This window comes from Staurois parvus, unplaced genomic scaffold (assembly GCF_062004578.1).
Source record: "Staurois parvus isolate SC_StPar_1 unplaced genomic scaffold, SC_StPar_1.0 ptg000147l, whole genome shotgun sequence".
Lineage (NCBI taxonomy): Eukaryota > Metazoa > Chordata > Amphibia > Anura > Ranidae > Staurois > Staurois parvus.
This window is the reverse complement of record NW_028317943.1, coordinates 8,411,317-8,433,287: the sequence shown is the minus strand read 5'-3', so window position 1 is coordinate 8,433,287 and position 21,971 is coordinate 8,411,317. Positions and strand designations below refer to the sequence as shown.

At 40.2% G+C, this 21,971-nt stretch overlaps 1 protein-coding gene across 1 annotated transcript in view; it reads right to left on the bottom strand.

Moving 5' to 3' along the window:
- ARID2 (AT-rich interaction domain 2) overlaps positions 1 to 21,971 on the bottom strand; it is a 124,195-nt gene that overhangs the window by 45,431 nt on the left and 56,793 nt on the right. Inside the window, exons 8-14 of the mRNA XM_089674013.1 lie at positions 17,264 to 17,514; positions 15,669 to 15,765; positions 15,368 to 15,577; positions 14,417 to 14,584; positions 13,789 to 13,864; positions 5,346 to 5,480; positions 4,283 to 4,464 (exon numbers count right to left, since the gene is read on the bottom strand). Coding sequence (XP_089530139.1) covers positions 4,283 to 4,464; positions 5,346 to 5,480; positions 13,789 to 13,864; positions 14,417 to 14,584; positions 15,368 to 15,577; positions 15,669 to 15,765; positions 17,264 to 17,514 — 1,119 coding nt within the window. The remainder of the gene's footprint in view (positions 1 to 4,282; positions 4,465 to 5,345; positions 5,481 to 13,788; positions 13,865 to 14,416; positions 14,585 to 15,367; positions 15,578 to 15,668; positions 15,766 to 17,263; positions 17,515 to 21,971) is intronic.

Genomic DNA, 21,971 nt, shown 5'->3' with positions numbered 1-21,971 from the left:
GGAAAATACAAGTACTGTTGTGAATACTACACAGATTACAGCTTCACTGGGTTTGAAACCAGAGAGAGTCAGTTTGGCTGGCAGGCAGGCATGACAGGCCTCCTTTAAATTGATTGGATATCTCATACATGAAGTATGAGCTAAGCACTAAGTGTCATTTATATTTGGTGATTTGTTCCGCTGCAATCAGCATTTATCATGTCTGACAAGATTTCCTGAGAAAAAAAGGTGACAAGGGTAGGATCTCCAGCACACAGCCTGTGATTGACAGCCTCAGCTATGTCCCCGTGTGCTGTGTAAAGGGGGTGTGTGTCCCTTCCTTTCTTCAGCTCTCCTCACTGAGCCCTGCAGTATGTGGTTTAAGCTCTCTGCCCTGTTTCTAAAAACTCAGGTAAGCTTTTTAACTTCGGAGTTTGAGAAGATGTAAAGAACAGAAGACATCAGATAAATAGGTACAACTTGTATAGGAGGATTTGATTAATCTCTGTGTATCTCTGGGTGAGGCCAGTCACTTCACTGGGTATATGTAAGGGTTCACAACCACTTTAATGACTAACGGACATAAAACTCCCATTTGAATTTGAATGCATGCAGGCAATACAAATGAATATATATCAACTGCTGTGGGATGATGCTCAACTATAAGAGTCATGATTTGGGCAAAAAATAGTATTTCACATTGATATTGCATTGTTTATGTTGGAATAATTCTAAGACATTTTCCAACATATGTTTTCCTTCTTGATTACACATATTCAACAACTGCATGCTAATATTTCACCCAATAATTAATGCCACAATTTATGTTCTTAAATTCTTGCCTAATACTAGATACAGGTATATTTCCACTTTCGCAGCCTATTTGGGATAAAACCTACTCCATATTCCCGTTAAAATGGCATAATGCAAATTAAATATTTAAAAATTGCCATTTACCTTTTTTAGTGCCTTTACTTGCTTAAAAATCACCTAACAAGCATTCACTCCTTTGTAATGTTTAGGAGGGGATTAACATAATTAACTTGGTCTGTACTGTGCTCAGTTGTAAACTATAGCTGAATGCTATCTGTCCTAACAAAGGGTTAAAAAATAGAAATTGACCTCCTGCACTGTACCATGAGGTATATAGTTCAGCGAGTCTGAAGCAATGCGTGTAAATCTAAAAAGCCGACTAACAGCTGTACAGCAACCTGATCACTTCCACACTTTCCAGTAAAAACCACACACTTATCCCCTCAACCTAGTAAGAACCCAGAAGCGACATTACTTCGGCTGTCACTTTCCTTGTCCAGGGGAAGAAGCTAATGGAGTACTGATGGTGCTCTAATAACGTCATCAGGTGGCAGGTGAGAGATTCTCTAAAAAAAGAAAAACTGTCACAATAAAATCATATAGGGGACTTTTCTCCTATGTCTAAAAAAAAAAAAAGTATTTATCAAAAGACTAGGACTAAAACTAAACTGAATTTTGACATCAAAATTAACACTGTGGACCATGTTTCTGTAGGTGTTAGGTGTGAACTAGCCCTCAATAAGGAAAAAAAAACTTGTGATAAATGTTGAAAGAAACTAGACAAAACTATATTTTGTCCTACATAAAGTGACCTTAAAGTGCCACTAAAGGAATTTTATTTTTTGGGATAGAGTGGAGAGGGATCACCACTCGTCAGGTTTTATTAACGTCTGTGCTACCATTAGGAAGGTACATCATCTCTATTTGTCCTGTTTACCGTTTTCATCGAAAGTGCAAGTAAAAGAAAGTCACAAATTTTGGGTTGACAAGAGACCAGGAAAAGAGCGGGAAATCTTCCAATGGGGCACCAGTTTTGGTGATATCCCGGGATTCCCTCACTTTGGAGAGATCTCCTCTCACTTGTTTTAGCTACAGGACAGGAAGTGAAGGCAAATATCTGCAAATGGGACACAGGAAAAAAAACTGACAGGGATAACTCTCCATTACTCTATCCAAAATGGAAAAAAAGTTTTGTCTTTAGTGACACCAATTCTGGTATGGTTTCGTATGCAATATGGCTACTTTACCTTGAAGTGCTAGACTAGTCCGTTATTTCTGTAGTGGTTTATTGATATTTACTAGTGGTGCACCATAATGAAAATTCTGGTGCCGAAACCTCTAGCGAAAATGCAGAATGCACGTAGCTGAAAACCGAGCTGAAATGTTTGCGTACGTGGGGGTAGGGAGGTTCCAATTTTTTGTCGTATTTTTTTCAACTATAATATATATATATTTATTTTATTTTTTTTAACTTATAATTTTATTGCTATTATATAGGAGACCAATGGTCCTCTATGTAATATCATATAAGTGACAGGTCCTCTTTGTAAGGGGGAGGGGGGCAGTGTGTGCAAGGAGGGGGCAGGAGAGGAGGAGTGTATACAGTGAGGGAGCAGTGTATACAGAGAGGCTCCCTCACTCGCTGTCACTATATGTCAGTGACAGTTTTTAAATGTAATTACCGGGCTTTCTTTTCTTCACTATAGCTCAAAGAATGAGCTTTCACGTTCCTCAGACCTAAAAGGAAACTAAAGGGCAGGGTCACTGGGTAATGTCACTGGGTGACCCCGCTCCTTTGTTTCCTTTAGCCCTGCAAGAATGACAGCTCCTTCTCTGAGCTATAGTAAAGGGGAAAAAAGCCGGTAATTACATTTAAAAAAACTGCGTTGTTTTTAAATGCAATTGCCGGCTTTTTTTTCCCCTATTCCTTTCGATGCCGCAATTTCAGTGCATCCCTAATATTTACGGATATTTTTTCTATATATATTTTTTTTAAAATCCTGCCCCTCCCCCATTCTCACCTGGGTGAGAAGACCGGGGTTTGGAGTGAAGTTCCTCTAACCTAAATTCTAGAACAAACATGAATTCTAAGGGCTTGATTACACTTGCTTTGAATTTAACACACAATAAAGCCCTACAGCCTCAGCATGCTTTACTGATGCATCTGTGATGCCTCAGTGATCCATTTGCTATGCTCTTTTGAAGGTTTAACCCCTTAACGCTTGGCTTTCTGATGCTGGGAGGCTGGGGGGGCATATTATCATGTGACTGCTGTGATTTGCTTTCACAGCGGCCATGCAATCAGGAGCTGTTAGATGCTGGTAACTGTGCCAGGAGCGGGCACGTTCTCGGCACAGGTTTGTTTACATTTGGGTACGCAAAAAAGCGGCCTCCTCTAGTCGTCATGGCACCCCCCCCAGAGGCCACATATTTGCGTACTCTCAGCGCAAACCGGTTAATGAAGCTTGCAAATGCCCTGTGTTTGTCGATTTTAAATTTGTTTTAAAGGGACCTAGTAGAACCCTGGAAGAGTAGTACCACTGTTCAGTAGATTCCCAGCTCATTAGTGCCACAGCTTTGTTGATCCCCTGCTCAGTAGTAACCCACAGTTCTGCTAAACCCCCGCTCAGTAGCATCCCTCCAGCTCTGCTAATCCCTCTCTCAGTAGCAATCCCCAACACTCTGCTAATCCCCCTCTCTCTCTGGTCCCCCGCTCACCTCCCACTATATTGCTCCCATGCTGTCACATATGACATTTGCTAGTTTGTCCTTGCCACTAAGTCGTTTCTCTCCGGTCCCCACTGATCTTCCACTATAGCGTTCCCATGATGCACACATGTGCCATCTGCTAGTTGCTCTGCTCCAGTCTGAACACCGCTCACATTCCTGCTGCACACAAGATTTGACGTGCACCCAAACACTCCCAAAATATATACACAGGAACCAGAAGTTAATGCTGATGACATCTTTCAAAGTTCACTTGTTGGTTTTCCAGTGCATCCTGGGATATCCCATACCTCCAAAAAAAAAAAGTGAAGCAAACTGAATAAAAGCCCCTCAAAAGCTGCAGATGCTGTTAGAGAACATTGTCAAAGACTTCTATGAAGGCTTTGAAGCACCAAGAAAGCGACATGGGATATCATTTTTGAATAGGACTGTAAGGTAACTAATTTATTCATTGAGAGGTACTTTGATTAGCATTCAGAGTGCTTTAACAAGTGTGTAAAATTCCACATTTTGAAGCAGTGTAAAATAGGCTTTCTGCTACCTAAAGCTAATGTCAGTGCATAAATATATCATCCCTTCCCCTTTCATTTAAATCCCATAACAGACACTACCTCAGACGAAGAAGATTTCAAATTCCACCAAGTGTACACAAAATGATCAGAATTTTGTATACCAAAAATAATAAATATAGTTGCATAATGCTTGAGAGCATTGTTTTAAAATATTGCAATAACAATTTGTAAAAAAAAATACAGATGTTAACCTGCTATATTTGCATCAGGCACCATATCTGCCCTGACAGCAGGAGATTGTTGCTGCTGCTGATAGTACATCTGAATTGGAAGTGGTAATGCCCTTCTCTTCACACCAGAAACGTGAATATGAGCTTGTCCATTATTGTTCGGGTCTTCTACTCGCTTTATGTTGTGATTTGGGAATACAGACCTGCAAAACATGCGGATTAACAGTATAAATGATAAAAAAACATAACTAGCATGAATGTAAGTGTATGCACAAACTAGTAAGAAAAGCTAATCAGAAACAGAGAGAATGTCATTCATTGCATCATCAATACCTGCTGTCTGCAGGAACATCTTCAGTGTGCAGCACACTTCCAGGTGTAGGAGTACCTGGTCCCCCTACCAGAGTACTTTCCTCTGGTCTACCATCATTACAATGCCCTGTATTAATGTAGGAGTCATTTGAGGCACATGTACCTATCTATCCTCCTTTCAAAGGTCCAGACAAAGTCCTGCCCCACAGCCAGCATGGAGTCCTGACCATTCTCTAGTTAACTCAACTAGATCTTGTCCCTGCTCCTAGCCTGTTATTGGACAGTAAAGGTGAAGAGAAGCAGACTGATTAGTTCATCTTTCTGCTCGCTTCTCCTATTAGCATGCTCCTTTTTGGCACCTGAGCACTGCAGCCCAACTATCTGGCTCCTTTTCCCCCTCCTAGTCTGAACTCTGCAAGAGGCTGATACCAAGTCACATTCAGGAACTTATACTAGTTGCTTTACAAAATACTCAACAATCTGTATGAAAAACAACATAATCCAAGTGAACCATATATGTGAAATTATCCGACTCAGCTCACTGCTTAGATTTTTTATATTTTTGTTCTACTATATTTTGTGTTAATATAACTTAAATGTTTCTTGAAGTGGCAACTATGTAAACTTTCAACTTCCAAAAACAATGCAACTGTTTTATCAGTGCCTAAGGTTGTTCTACCACTAACAAGCAAAGATCAGAACACTAGGATAAAATAACTAAAAGCCATGTAGATTGTAAAAACATATTCTGAAAAAAGAGCAGTTTTTGTACCTCAGACATTTGTAAAATCCAGAGGAGGTCAGAATTCCACCTCTTGCCAATTTGCTGCATGTTGAAAGATACTCCGAGTACATTTCCGATCTGGAGACGGAGCTATCTGGACTTACTTCAAAATGGGCATTTAACCTGTGGGAAAGGCACAAAGGGCTCATGTAGTTTGTTTTTAAAAGTAGTAATCCAGTAACTGTACTCAACCTATTTATGTATGGCTGCAAAACCAATTCATACACGAAAAACACCTTTTAACAAACTGTTCAATATTCACAAAAAAAAAAAAAAAAAAGACATTAGAAATGTTGGTACCAAACACTGCACAAGGTCTTGCCTGAAATCATAATCTTGCATTTTATGTTGCAGTAAACAGGACAATACCAAATACCAGAATTGTAAGCAGTTTTGCTTCTGTAATCTCAAAAAAAAAATGTTTTTACTTGCATATTTTTACAAGATTTTTGTATATTCCCAAAACCAGGTACACGCACACAGGTTGAAAAACAGGTATTTATATTCCATAAAAAGCACCCTCAAACTTGCTAAAATAAAACAGCCACACAGAGAGGATGCATTGTTCTCCATTCGGTCAAATATGACTGGTGAACTTGAACTGAGAGAGAGGATAAGTAAAGCAAAACCAAGTGAAAAGTATGGCTGCTGGAGGTTTCCCATCTGTTTCCCACATGAGTCTCCAATCATGTCAATTATGGGGGAACACTCTGGCTTACAGCAGAACTTAAAGTGGAACTTTCCCCATAACTTCATAAAAAATAATGTATTTTTAGCAAGGAACATGCAATACATTCAATATTAATAATTATACTACCAAAATTAGTGTGTTCTGTAAATTGCCTCTAGCATTGTTCCTGTTTCTTTTTGCTGGAGGCTGCCATTTTACTGAAGCTCAGAGCCCCTGAGCAGCAGTCAATCTTTAGGTTGTCAGCAGACTGGCCTCCACAAATCTAGCACAGTGACAAAAATTAGAGAGCAACTGAGCATGTGCAGAGCAGGGAGAGAGTATATCACTGGATTTTAAGCAGTATAGGCAATTATATTTAATATTTTACATAGCTATACCTGTAAAAAGGGGCCAGCCAAAAGTAATCAGGACTTTATTTTCTGACTAAAGTTTCAGTTTAAGTTCTGCTGTAAGAGTGAGAAGGCAGGCGTTTACTATAGAAAAGGCATGCACTGTCTTCTGCAATAAAATACCTCTATCTGCCTGCTCGATGTTTTCTCTGGCGCTGAAAACTGAACTGTGCATGCGCAGCTCAGCTTAAAGTGCCGGGCCAGTCTCTTAGTACTGGGATGACTAGCTCCTGTGCATGCGCAGGAATGACGCCATCCCCCCCAACCAGGGAGGAGGACTGAAGACCGGCACTCAGAAGAAGATGCCAGCGCTGATGAGGGACCGTTGGACAGGTAACTGTTTACCCCTTCAGTCCAGCTTTAAGTGTTGGACTTCGAAGAACGTCTCTGCGTTTCTTCTTGATGCCATCAAGGAAGCCACAGGTGGCAAAAGTACCCATCTTCCTCAACTAAAAAAAAACTAAGACTCAACCCTAACTTGAGGTCAAGAAAAGTGCTTTTCATTACTTTGCAGCCTCAAACTTTAAAGATCAATTCAAAAAATGTGCTTTTATTTTTTTTTTGTATTAGGAGCCTGTAAAGAATTGCACCCACATTCAGTAGATAGGGGGTGAAATCTTAGGCTCCTACAGATTGTCATCGTAGCTGTCTGCCCATAGGCAGTTACTGAATGACAGGAAGGATCAATGAATTACCTAGAGTGCTCATCAGCACCCTGGTAGTTCATTGAGAACTATAAGCAATCAGCCGCAATTGGCTGATGGTAGCTGTAGTTGACCCATTCACAGAAGTCTGTGAATGAGTGACTGTGGCTGGGTGGGCAGAGTTCTGCATGCATGTCACAATTTTTAAAAAAAATTGTGACAGTGGGTGCAGGGAGAAGATCCTGGATCTGGCACAATGGGGCCGGGGGTGGGGGATTGGGGTTTGCATGCTGCTCTACTGAATGTCTTCTGGTCCTCCATAATCCCGATGGCTGTCATACACAAGCAATTATTATGGCCAGCTCCTCGTTCTTCTCTTCTCTTTCCTATTAGGAGCCTGTACAGCATTGCACCTGCAACCAGCAGATCAGGGGTTGCAAAACTAGGCCCTTGCAAATGGTCAAAGTAGCTGTCTGCCCATAGGAAATTACTGAATGACAGGAAGGATCAATTGAACTACCTAGAGTGCTCATCAGCGCTCTAGTAGTTCAAAGAGAACTACAAGCTGACACTTTTTTTTAACCTCCCTAGCGGTTCGATTATGTCAGTATTTCTGTGCTCAAAGCGGTACATTGTTTTATTTATGGTACGTATATAGCGCTGTCAATTTACACAGCGCTTTACATACATGTACATTCACATCAATCCCTAACACTCAAGGGGCGTACAATCTTAGGTCCCTAAGTTACATTCATACATACATACATACTAGGGACAATTTTAGACAGGAGCCAATTAACCTACCAGCATGTTTTCAATGGAAATATGTTGTTTTTTATTGTAGGCCTGTAATTCTAGTAAACATCCTGGGTATGATAAAATTTGAAACCCAAAATCATAAATTATAATATAATAAATAATCAAAAAAAAATAATATAATAAATTAATTTAATAATGTAATCAAACCAAAAACCCTGAAATTTGAAATACAGCGCCAAGTTCGCACATCTCTGAGCTTAGTAGCAGAATCGTTTTCAGTGTCTGATGACGAATTTCCCCACGAATCATTATCACTCAATTCTGCAAGTGGTTCTGATTTACTATCGCTGTTCTCTAGCTGGTCTAAAACCACTTTTGACCTAAAAGGGACGCTTTTTGGACGCCAAGGACGCTTCTCAGTTTCCAGAAAGAACAGTAAAAATACAGGCAGGGCACTGGACAAAACGTATGTGAAATGGTTTGATACAGTATTGTAATACTATAAAATTTTAGTGTATTGAATGAAAGTCAAATTTTTACATTTGTGAATTTCCCGCCGGTTCTGTCCTCCATACGTCCCAACACTCTCACGGAACGGAACACGGAATTGGCCGGAGGACATGACCAGGGACGCTGCAGGGGGGACATTGCGGGAGCGCAGGACAAGGTAAGTGCTGGAGGGATCCCAGATCAATGTTTTGGGCCTATTTATCACATACTAGGGAACATGGATCAGTTTGAATACATCAAAATACTTGAAGTCATGCTGCCTTATACTGAAGAGTAAATGCCCTTGAAATGGGTGTTTGAACAAGACAACAACCCAAACACACCAGTAAGCAAGCAGCATTTTGGCTCCAGACCAACAAGATTAACGTTACGGAGTGGCCAGCCCAATCCCCGGACCTTAATCCATTAGAAAACTTGTGGGGTGACATCAAAAATGCTGTTTCTGAGGTAAAACCAAGAAATGCAGAGGAATAGTGGAATGTAGAACAATCATCCTGGGCTAGAATACCTGTTCACAGGTGCCAGAAGTTGCAACACATATGTGAAGCAGTTCTCAGTAACAGTGATTATACAACTAAATATTAGTTCAGAGATTCACAGGAAAGATAAATCTTCAAACATTTTTCAGTTTATATAATAAATGTTGCAGTTTGTAAATAAAAATGCACACACTGCTATATTTTTGAACAGCCTAATATCTCTTTTATTCGCTTTCTGTAAAAGTGAAAACAAATTTGAAACATTTTTCTTCAAGTTTTGATTTAAAATAGATTGCGCAGGGGGGGGCTGCACAGACCATGAGGCTGAACAGCTGCTAATTCCTGGAGCTCTGTTCCTCTGTGGCTACACTGAGGGCTACTTTCAGCTAACCGAGCCGACATATACATGACCAAGGGCCGGAGACAGTCTGGGCACAGCCTACCTACCAGGCATGATAGAGGCCCTACCAAGATGGACTTGGAATCTATGGTGCAGAGGGCGATAGCAGATGTTAGGCAGGAGATATCCCTGGTGGGTGGCCAGAGTGGCTTCCCTGGAAGAAGCAAGGAACTCTTAACTCTTGCCTGACTGCACTGGAGAAATATTGTGCCTCTTCCCGCAAATGCTTTACCACTGTTCTTCACTTAGAGGATGCTGAGAATAGCAGCTGGAGAAATAACCTGCGCTTAAAAAAATACCGGAATCCATGTCTGGAGATGACCTTAAAACCACGGTCCAGGCTATCTGTAATACTATCCTGGGCAAAGCTCCAGATACCGAGCAAGAATTAGAAGAGTACACCGGATCTCGCTGCCCAGATCTGACGGTCCAGGTTCTCCCTGGGATGTTTTATGCAGAGTTGAATATTATATCATTAAAGGAGATATCCTTCGTAAAGGCATGGCAGAACAATCCTTTGGACTTTGATGGCACACATATCCAGATTTTTCCAGACCTTTCTCGACATACCAGGCAAATGAGGGGAATGGTTTGCCCCCTGTTGGTGGTGTTAGAAGCATCAGCAGCCACTTTACAGATGGGGATATCCCTTCCATATTCTCATCAGAAAGCAAAACTAGTCCTTCACCCTGCATAGCCCTGCCAATGTCACTGCTGGTACTGACCACATATAAAATATTAAAGTGTTAGCAAACCCAGGACCCTAAATTCACTATATCTGGTCTCCCACAGTACAAGGAAATGCAATTATTTTAGTAAATATAAACTGCTAAATACCTTTTCACATCAGCAGTTAGAGCAGTCCTGTGACTTCTATCAGTGTTCAGCAGAACACTGGTTAAAGCTTGTAGGAAGAATTTTTTTTTCTGCTCTAGGAGGATGCAAAACCCCTGACCTCTTCCTGGACAGTACTGATTGGCCCCATGCTGATCACAAGCACTCTCCCAAGGAAAAACAAAAAGTCTCTAACAATACACACCAAACTGAGCATGTGCAGAGTGTCTCCACATGATATGTCTTATCAGGAGACAAGAGGGAGACACTGGAAGGAGAGGATCCGAGGAGTCAGGATTAAACAGCATTTTTACACAATGCAGAGGATTAACCCATTAGGTTCCACAGTGAGTATAACAAGCATGCTTTACTGCATATACAGACTAATTTTACTGTTGTGGGTTTAGTGACACTTTAAGCCCTAGAATTTTAGACCTACTATCATGTTACATATGCATTGTTTGTTTGCCTTTAAATAATTTGTGCCTTCCACACATCGTAGCTAGGAAGTGCTCTGTATAGCTAGTCTTACCCTTCTCTTCACTGTGTCTTTAGTTTCTAATCTGAGCTTATGCTGGAGTTAGACATACTGTGATATTTTGACTATATGTTAATTTGTGAATATCTGCACAAGTTTTGGATTAAAGCTTTCTATGAAAAGCAAGATGTCATTAGATCGAGTCAGTCTGTCAAACCTACTATCTTGCCACAACTGAATCAGTTCTAGAGAACACCCCTACAGACTGGTCAGCAAAGGAGGATTTCAGCAGTCATCATCTTTGGTATTCGGTTGTGTGGGTTTAGTGCTATAAACATAGTAACCGTCTCCTCTACTTAATGGCATGCTTTAAGAAATAATTTTCTAGTTTTATCGCTTTTTTTTTAAATTTTATCCATATTCTATTTATTGTGAGTGAATGAAAACAAATATACTGCTCAAAAAAATTAAAGGAACACTTTGGAAACACATCAGATTTCAATGGGAAAAAATATTGTGCTGGATATCTATACTGACATGGACTAGGTAATGTGTTAGGAACGTAAGGATACCCTATCGTTTGATGGAAATGAAAATTATCAACCTACAGAGGACTGAATTCAAAGACACCCCGAAAATCAAAGAGAAAAAATGATGCAGCAGGCTAGTCCATTTTGCGGAAATTTCATTGCAGCAACTAAAAATGGTATCAGTATTATGTATGGCTCCCATGTGCTTGTATGCATGCCTGACAATGTCGGGCCATGCTCCTAATGAGACGACGGATGGTGTCCTGAGGTATTTCCTCTCAGATCTGGACCAGGGCATCACTGAGCTCCTGGACAGTCTGAGGTGTCTCTCTGGCGGCATCGGATGGACTGAAACATGATATCCCAGAGGTGTTCTATTGGATTTAGGTCAGGCAAGTGTGTGGACAATTCAATGGTATCAATTCCTTCATCCTCCTGGAACTGCAAGAATATTCTTACCACACGAGGCCAGGCATTGTGTACCAGGAGGAACCCAGGACCCACTGCACCAACGTAGGGTCTGACAATGGGTACAAGGATTTTATCCTGATACCTAATGGCAGTCAGGGTGCCATTGTCTAGCCTGTAGAGATCTGTGTGTTCCTCCATGGATATGCCTCACCAGACCACCACAGACACACCACCAAAATAGTCATGCTGAACGATGTTATAGGCAGCATTACGTTCTCCACGGCTTCCCCAGACCCTTTCACATCTGTCACATGTGCTCAGAGTGAACCTGCTCTCATTTGTGAAAAGCACAGGGTGCCAGTGGAGGACCTGTCAATTCTGGTGTTCAATGGCAAATGCCAATCAAGCTCTATGGTGCCGGCCAGTGAGCACAGAGCCCACTAGACAATGTCGGGCTCTCAGGCCACTCTCATGAAGTCTGTTTTTGATTGTTGGGTCAGAGACATTCACACCAGTGGCCTGCTGGAGGTAATTTTGTAGGGCTCTGGCAGTGCTCATCCTGTTCCTCCTTACACAAAGGAGCAGACACTGGACCTGCTGATGGATTAAGGACCGTCTACGGCCCTGTCCAGCTATCATAGAGTAACTGCTTGTCTCCTGGAATCTCCTCCATGTTCTTGACAATGTGCAAACCTTCTGGCAATGGCACGTATTTGTGTGCCATCGTGGAGGAGTTGGACTGCCTGTGCAACCTCTGTAGGCTCCAGATATCGCCACATGCTACCAGTAGTGACATGGGCCGTCGCCAAATGCAAAACTAGTTAAAAAAAAGTCAGAAAAGATAAGTAAGAAAAAAAATATCAATGGCCTCCACCTGTAAAACCATCCCTGTTTTGGGGGTCATCTCACTGTTGCCCATCTAGTGCACCTGTTGTTAATTTCATTAACAGCAAAGCAGCTAAAACTGATTAACAACCCCCTCTGCTACTTAACTGACCAGATCAATATCCCAGGAGTGTTGTTGACTTGATGTATACTCTGATTAAAAAGTGTTCCTTTAATTTTTTTGAGCAGTGTACATTGCCAACTAAAAAATTATCAAAAACACTGTCTTAGCTAGTCAGATCCCCAGAGAATTGTCCTTTAAACAGTCTACTCCTCTACATCTACGCATCCCCTTATCCCTCACTCTTCCTTCCTGTGGTCTTCCTGTGGTCTTAGCTGCCATGGCCACTGAAAAATATCAGTTCTGTTGTCAGAACACAAAAACCAACTAAATTAATATATCCCATGTGCACAGCACAGAGCTTTTAATAGCAGCAAACCAAAATGTAATTTCTTGCTGAATTCACAAAGTATGGGTACAGCTATTGTTTCTTATTTTCTATAGCAGACATGTACGAGTGTGCTTATGATTGCTTCATTTAGGGGATGATATTTAGGAGTTATACTTCAACTAGGGTAAACATGTATGAAGGAGACAAAAGCACACAAAAACTTTTATCCAACAAATTCCATTGAAAAGAATACACAGAAAATCAGAATGAATACATAAAAAATACCATGTCTATACCATGCACACTTACTTGCCACTTTATTAGGTACACCTTGCCAGTGGTAAGAAAATATCCCCCACACTATTACACCACCATCACCAGCCTGAGCCGTTGATAAGACACAGGATGGATCCATGCTTTTATGTTGTTTACGCCAAATTCTGACCTTACTACCTGAATGTCACAGTTTAACCAGTCTGCCCATTCTGCTCTGACATCAAGGTATTTTCGTCCACACAACTGCAGCTCACTGGATATTTTCTCTTTTTCTTTTATTTTCTCTCATCACAATATTTAGTATCACTTTAACTTACAATCATCCATTACATTACATACACAGATATATATATATATATACATATATACACACACACACACACACACATAGTAAATTCACATCAGCTCAAGGTGCGTACAATCTAAGGTCCCTAACTCACATTCATACATACACATAATAGAGCTAATTTAGACAGGAGCAAATTAACCTACCAGCATGTCTTTGGAGTGTGGGAGGAAACCGGAGTACCCAGAGGAAACTCACGCAGGCACAGGGAGAACATGCAAACTCCAGGCAGGTAGTGCCGTGGTTGGGATTCAAACCAATGACCCTAGTGCTGCCATGTGGAAGTGCTAACCATTTAGCCACTGTGCTGCCCATAAAGAGACTGTTCTAAAACCTCAGACTACAATTAAAAAACTGCTACAACAGAGAAGCATGATTGGGACGCTGTAAAAACAGTTTGCACATACCATTGACAACCAAACTTCTCACTGTCTATTTCTACAATTCCAGGTGGAACACCATGCGCAGCCGCAGGTCTTGAGGCTTTAAAAAAAATAATAAATTAAAAAACCGTTAACATTTTTACACAGCTGAATTCTATCATAAGCATTAGCGAATGAGCATACGAAAAAGAAAAAAAAAAAACTAAATCAGCAACCTTAATAATTACTAATAACTTTAGAAAAACTATGGACAAAACTAATGAGGATGCTACCTAATTAAAGGGTTGTCTCTTCCAGTCATATCTTACTGCTGAAAATGAGTGGCCAAAGTAAACCCTATTGGAAATCTATTATAGTGAAGGCTGTGCAAAAATAATTCTTAACATTATGCTACAAACTTCTTTATACACTTGCTCTCTGTGGCAATTTAATTTATACATTTCCACACATTGAAATCTGCATTTGTAGCTAGAAAACTACTTCTAATAATCACTTGCAGACAGGCTGTATGTATATAGACACGTATGGTCAGCAAGTGGTTAATAGGTCAGGGAACACATAAGATAGATTTAAATGCATTAACAACCACACTTTTTGTTACTTAAAATGTACAAACAAAACAAAAGCAGGTAACAAACATTTTTAAAATTACCTGGAGCAGGGTTTGGATTGGTTGCAGCAGGCACATGCTCAACAGTTTGAGGGCGGATTTCCGACACTACCTGGTGGTTGGAACTTTGATGCTCTATAAGTTTTACCGCTGTAAGTGCATCGGGCCCAAACATTTGTATGTCCATTGAAATAAGGCATACTAGAGTATCTGCAACAATCAACACAAATAGTGAACAACCAATTAAAAATAGGGATGAAAATCAGAAATACTCATGGCTTTTAAAGGATAAGTTCACTTAAAAAATATATATATAATGCCCTTTTGTGGGTAAAAAAAAAAAAAAGTGCATTTACAATTTTTTTCTCTTCTTGGAACCTGGAAAGCATTGCACCAGTGATAAGCAGATTGCTGGTGCCATGCAGGACTCCTGCAAACTGTCAGTGTATGTGTACATCCCGTACGAGCAAACAGATACAGTCTGACAGGAAGACTCAATGAACTACCACATTGTTCAACAGCACCCTGGTAGTTCATTGAAAACTACAAGCCGATCTGTAGTTCATTCACAGAACTCTGTGAGTGAATAGCGTAGCTGTGTGGGCAGAGCCACACTTTTTAAAAAAAAAAGTGACAGCTAGTATAGGGAACTTCTCCCTGTACTGCTGTCGCAGGAAGCAGGGAGGATTGGGCAGCAGCTTCAGCGGTGGGAATGTGTTATATGTTCCACTCTAAAAATGAGTGGAACATGTTCCTAAAGCTGAACTTATCTTATAAAAACATGCTATAAAACAATTTCTGATACACACTTTTAAAAACAGTAACTATAGTAGGATTATGGTGTACGTTACCATAGAGTGAAACCCTTAATAAACGGCAAAAGGAAAAGCAATGTATGATTTGAAACCCAAAGTGCTTACTTCATTTATTATTCAGCACATAGGGAAGCAGCAAATCTGACCAAGTCCTTAAAGTACCCCAGAAATGACTTACCTATGCTTCGCTCTACATTTGCTATCTTCACACAGGCCACTTCTCCCAGTTCTGTAAGCATATAGAGCACCTCAAGAGTAGAGATTACAAGCAGGACATCCGGCAGAGTAAGATGACATATGATTTCCTTGTAGCTATCTTGATCCACATACTCACATATAAGAACACCATTATCTTCAGCCTTACACAAGTTTCCTAAGATTTCCATGCCTGATAGTAAACCACAGCAAACCATTGTGAAGGTTAACAAAAGCTGAGAATAATCAATGCTTTTTCACTGACAATTTCTGAAAAAACTTACCTCTCATTTTTAAGAACCTGTCCCTTGACATTAGGCATTTTGTGATAGTGTGAAACATAAGGTGAGTGGTTTTGAAGTCAACAGGATCTAGCTGAAGCTAAAGCAGAAAAATAATATTGAAAATAATAAAAATCAACAGTATAACAGTCAAATAACCAAAAATTAAGGGAGGTTGTGGGCTTTGGAGAATAAGGTCAATGTCACACAAGCAATTTTGTTCAGTGATTTGTAGCAGCTAAAGAAACTAGCTACAATTGCCAGAGAGAATAAGGCTGGCCATAGATGGATTTTTTTTTTTGATCAGCCAGCAGACCGATACACGAAATAAAAAAAAAAAAAAGAAAATAAATAAGCAGATTCCCCTTTTCACACAAGAGAGGTGGATGGAGGAAGCTTCCCCACTATGCCATTGTATTGACAATGGGACTCCTCCGCATACCATTGCTGCAGCTGCTGATCAACAAGTTATTCGACATTCCAGTTTGACAGAGGTTGATTGTTAGATTTAACTTCTGTCGGGTAGGAATGGCAAAACATGGATTGAAATTAGGCCAGTTCCTGCTGAACCGGCCAAATTTCAATCCATCCATGGCCAGATTAAAGAGGTTCCAAAGTCTAAGTGAATTTTACCTTAATGCATTCTCTACTTTAACCTTAAAAAAAAAAAAAACACAACTTGTGGCCACTGTCCCAGAGTTACCCGACTATCGATCAAGCACTGCCCCTGGCAGCTCGCTTTTCTTCCTGATCTTAACCGAAAGCAGCGAGAGCCATAAGCCTCTTCTGCTGTCAGTCAAACTCCTGTGCGGAGTGAGAGGGGGTGGGGCTTACTGGTGCTGTATCTATGGATGCACACAGCCCAGCTAGAGAGTACGTCTACGCGTGTGCCCCCTCAGCACCATGCTTGCTGAGAAGAAACCCGGAGGAGAGAAGGAGCAGACAGTGCCAGAAGGGGGCTCCAGAAGAGGAAGTAAGGGACCACTCTGTGCAATATCATTGCACAGAGCAGGTAAGTATAACAACAAAATACTTAATATCACTTTAAGCAAGGAGGTTTGCAGCTGCTACAAAGTTTCTAGTGCAACACGGCCCTTACAAAGTACTGAACACACACTGCAACACCACCTTCCCAAGTTTGCTGCTTCATTTTACAAAAATTAGAAGTTATTAAAGTTTTTAGCCCAGTGAGAAAATTAACTGTAGGATATTGGTTCTGAAATTAATTATGACAAGGTTACAGATGGGACAGTCCTCTGAATTCAACAGGGATTAGTGTACTTTCAACAAATAAAGGGGTGGTAAGTATTACAGGAGATTATTACATTTTGGTACATCTCATAATTACATTTTGATAAATCTCATTTATAACCTGAAGTGCTTACAGAATTGAACCACTACTCCTTATTAATCTGCCTGCATGAATTATAACCACAATCAAAGCACTCACATTTTAGTTGAGAACATTGCTAAAAAAATCTTATCAGTAAGTAAGTTGGTTGTATTAGCATCACACACAAGCCACATGTAAAAGGGAGCCATGTTGTTGGCTACAAAAATTTAACTTAAAAATGGTGAATTGGCATTATATTTCTCACCTCTGCTGCAATATTCCCCAACGTATCAAGACCCAGTTGCCGTAGAGAAATAAAGTGACTATGAGCTGACAGTAATAAGAAGCGGAGACAAGTCCGATTAGCTGCCAAAAGTTTTACATTGCTTTCCTCAAATGAAAGATTTCGCAAAATGACCGCTATCTGTAGAACACGCTGTCCTTCAATGTCATTTATACCCAGTTTCCGAGGTGGATGAAATAGCGAGTCCCATAAAGACTCAGGAGATGTACCTTCTGGGGATAAAAAAAAATAAATAAAAAAACATGTAAAAAGAATTAAGTTACATGATTCGTTGGCAATACACATTGTTTTACTGTCATATTCATAGCAAAGAAAAGATACAATTTTACTCTTTGTATGGCAGAATACGTTCTGGATAGAAAACTTTGACAAGTGCACAAATATACCTTACAGTTTATACAGTCTTAAAATAAAATGCAAGCTAATCTTTTGAACATTGTAAGATAGTTAAAAGCTTAAAATTGCTGCCAGGTCTTGACTGCTGTATATGTCTCTGTTAGGTATAGTTCCTATATAGTTACTAGTAGGGATGCACCGATATTGTTGTTTTTAATCGGCGAGCACAAGTACTGATACGTTCGCTACCGATACCCCGAGTACCGATACATTGCAGTGTGATTTGCATTAATGGACGCCAATTGCACCACAAAGAATAGCATGCCATTTGAACAGGAATGTGATTCCTGTCCAAAACACATGCAGTTTCCCCACTGCTCCTATGTGAACCCAGGCTTGTCATAGCCCGAGTTCACACAAAAGTGGTGCAGGGAAACCTCCCTGCAGACATCCCATGCTGAGTGTCAGTGGTAGGAGAGGAATGGTCAGCTGTTGCCATATCTAAGCTAATCACTGCTGAGTTTTGTCAATTTTATTGCAATTTAGACTCCCTAACTGTAATACACTCTGATCTTCAGATTGCTCACTCAGAGTTTCCACAACTGATGAATGGACTTTTTTTTTTTTTTGATGCACCACGTTCTACTTATGAACTTACCATGGGCAGTTGTAGATGGCTTACTAGGAGAATTAGAAGTGCATTATGTGGAAAATTTGTGCCCCCAAACTTAGTTGTTCAGTAGTATATTTGATTTATCAGCTTTGCCTTGGCTCAATGAGAGGAGCCCTAATTATTCTAATTCCTAAACCTAGCAAGAACCCCTTTCAAATGGGCATTCTGTTGATGGATGAAAAACGGGCATCTATGCATCTCTATGGAAAACCGGATGTAAACGGATGATCACCCATTTGCATCCGCATCTGTCAACATCAGTTTGTTGGAAAGGATCAAATCCCTATTTTTTGTTCCATTACAATAAAAACGGAACGGATGAAAAATGGATGTAAATGGACAAAGGTCCATTTCTGCATTGGTTGTGGATGTAAAAACAGCTGAAAAACTGATACGTTTTTTTCTTTGAAAAAAAAGTGACAACTTATGAAAAAAATAAAAAACGGAATGCCCGTGTGAAACGACCCCAACAAATTCCAGCAGCTGCAACCTCTCCCCCCTACCTGTGATAATGAGCGGGGGATCTTTTCTCCATGCCCGCTGTCACGGTCTGAAAAAGAAAAAAATGGCCATGCAGGGCTCCTCCCACGCAGCTAGGTCATTTAGTTTCTTGTGAATGCATGAACTATAACTGTCTATCTTTGCAGCTGACTGCTTGTAGTATTGAATGGACTGCGGGGTCGTTGAAGAGGGGCCTCATAGCTGATTCACAAGCCCTGCAGCTGGTGAACAGTCAGCCCGAATGAAAGTACGGGCTGAAAGCTGCAGGGCTGGTCTGCAGGGGTCTGGCATTGCACCCATGATTCACTGATCATGGGTACAAGTTTTCCAGACTCCTTAGGGAAAAAAATAAATGCACATTTTGTTTTCTGCAAAAATATGCGTATTTATTATTTTTTCCCAAAAGGTGAACTGATCCTTTAGTACTGGGTCACACTGATGCGATGCGGGAAACGCAGAAAATCCTGTGCGTTTCCGGCACCACACCACACAGTGTTCGTGCGATCTGTTTCGGGTATCGATATTAAATTATCATCTCGAAACAGATTGCAAAATACAGTGCGATTGCCAGAAATCGGAGTGCATGGATGTGAACATCCACGTGATGCGATTCAGGCGCGGACAAAAAATGTGAACCTAGTCTCGAGGCAAAAACCCAAACATGGTCTAAGTTCCCATTAGGTGTCATGGGAAGAGGGAATTTAAAAAAAAAAAAAAAAAAAAAAAAAAAAAGATGATCTTACTGCCCAAGATCCTTTATGTCCTATGGCACTCCCTGGTATATCTCCCTTTGAAACACCTTAAAAGTTATGAATTCTCTTAGCAAGTGCTTTATCTGGGGTCATAGCAGACAAATTACAGTGGCATATTCTCAAAGATCCAGTGAAGTGAACTTCTAGATATTTGCAAACTGGTGTCACCCAAACAATCAGATAGGCTCACACAGCTTTCATGAATGCACAGAACCTACTTAATACCAATTATCATATCCAGATTTGGTCCCAACCACAGCCCACTGTATCCAAAGTGTTAGAGTGCCCCTGGAACCTTTTATCATCTATTGTGGGCTTTTCCCACGATCCAGAGACATTGGGCACAGAGAGTGACGTTTCTGCATAAAATGGAATCTCCAATCTCCCTGGACCTAAGCAATGTTTATTGGGACTTTTTATCAATCTTGTAACTGACAAATTCACTGTTATATTCTTACATTAAACGTTATTCATCGCCAGAAAACTGACTCCACGTACCTGGATACAAGCTCCCCCTTCTAAATGTTAACACATGGATATCTGACATCAATAGTACTCTTCCCCATTGAAAATTATTTATGACCATAGGGGATGTCTAAATAAAAACTCTAAAAAAAAAAATAAGGGCCCGTTGGTTACAACACCCTAACAGCTGTATTTGATTCATAGTTTTGCCACCATGAGGTTTACAGAGGGTATGCCCTGCCCCAAATATTTTTTCTTGTTAACCTATTTTCTTAGATGCTAACCATGTTAAAAATAATAGTTTTGTATGCGCTGCCAACCACATAGATCTGTGAAAATGTGATGCTGCGGTTCTTAACCCCTATGTCTTTTTGTGTCACTGTTACTAAGGTTTTTTTTTCAAATTCTTGTAAAACCTTATGGACCACGGTTTATTGACAATTTGTAAAGTCACACATTGATTGCAATTTTCTAGGATATTGGACCAAATAAACTACCCTTTTCTGATGTGAAAAATCCACTCATTACAAAAGTATTCAAAGCATGCACATACGCTTACCAGCTGAAGAATATCAGATCATACAACATACATTTTTTATATTAAAATAGAATGCTTGCATTTGTATGCTGTATCAAATTTTAAACCAGGGAATGAAAAATGAACTGCAAAAACAAAATATAAAAAGAAAGGGTCTATGTGCTGCCAAGCTAATAAAAAAGTCTAAAATGATGACTTGTACTTGGAGAAATGGTTAAAATGCTTTTTGTGAAATTCTTGTTTTACAGCAAAATTCATTCAATTAATGAAAACCTTTTTTTTTTAAAAAGCTGAAAAAAAAAGAGGAATTTTTTCTTACCTGTAAAATTCCATATCTTGGACACCCTGGTTTATTATAAGCTCATACATACTTTCAGGTGACACTGCCAAAGCTTTTAAGGCCATGCCCATTCAGGGTACCCCCCCACGCCCCATAGCCCTTCCCCACCACGAAAGTCCTTGTAAAATAGAATGGAGGGTGGCCTGTGTTCTGTACATCACTTTAATAAATGTAATTTACAGGTAAGTCAAGATTCCTCTCATCTTAATCGTACAGTACAGGATAGGACAGGACACATGCATAGTATTCACAGACAATGGGACATCGCAAAGCAATGAATAAGAAGGGTCGGTGACAGAAGGCAAACAGGATTGTGCCAACAGGCCCAACACACACAAAGGACAACAGATCCAACTTCACAGTGCTGCTGTATGAACCTTATGGCCAAAGGCTACATCTGCAAAAAAAATGAACTTCCACCTGGTAAGGCACAGAGACAAGTAAAGATCTTTAATGCAGAAGAGACACCGTATGCCTCTCCTACATTAAAAATTGAGCCTGTTTACCAATATTTTTTTTCCAGGTTAAAATTCCATTTTAAGTGAAGAGTGATGTCTCCGCAAGAGAGAGCAGGTCCTCAAAAGCTTTGTTCGTGTCCAATCACCCGAAGGTGGTGGGCCTATAAACCAGGGTCTATGATTACTATGTCTGTGCTCCTGTATGATTAGGATAAGAGGATGCACCTTTCTCTATGAAGTATATAAACTGAGTGCCTTCTCTTACTACATAAAAAATATATTAACCAAGTGAGTTAACCTTCTGAAAATAGTGCAACCCCTTAAAAAATGTGTATATTAGTGTTTGCCAAAGATCATCAGTGTTATAATACCAACATCAGTAATACACTGTGTGTTAGATGCCTCTTAGAGTGCAAATGCACTTGTGAAAAAAGTTATGCAAAGCATGAAGAAGCAGAGCATCATGTCTAGCCACATCCGCGTCCACTTACGTCACATCCGTTTCTGGTCACTGGAACGCACGCAGGCTTTATTGTATTAGTGCCCAGGATTGGGCACCAGCTAATGTAAGTACAATTATCTGTTCTTAATATACAACTTTTACTA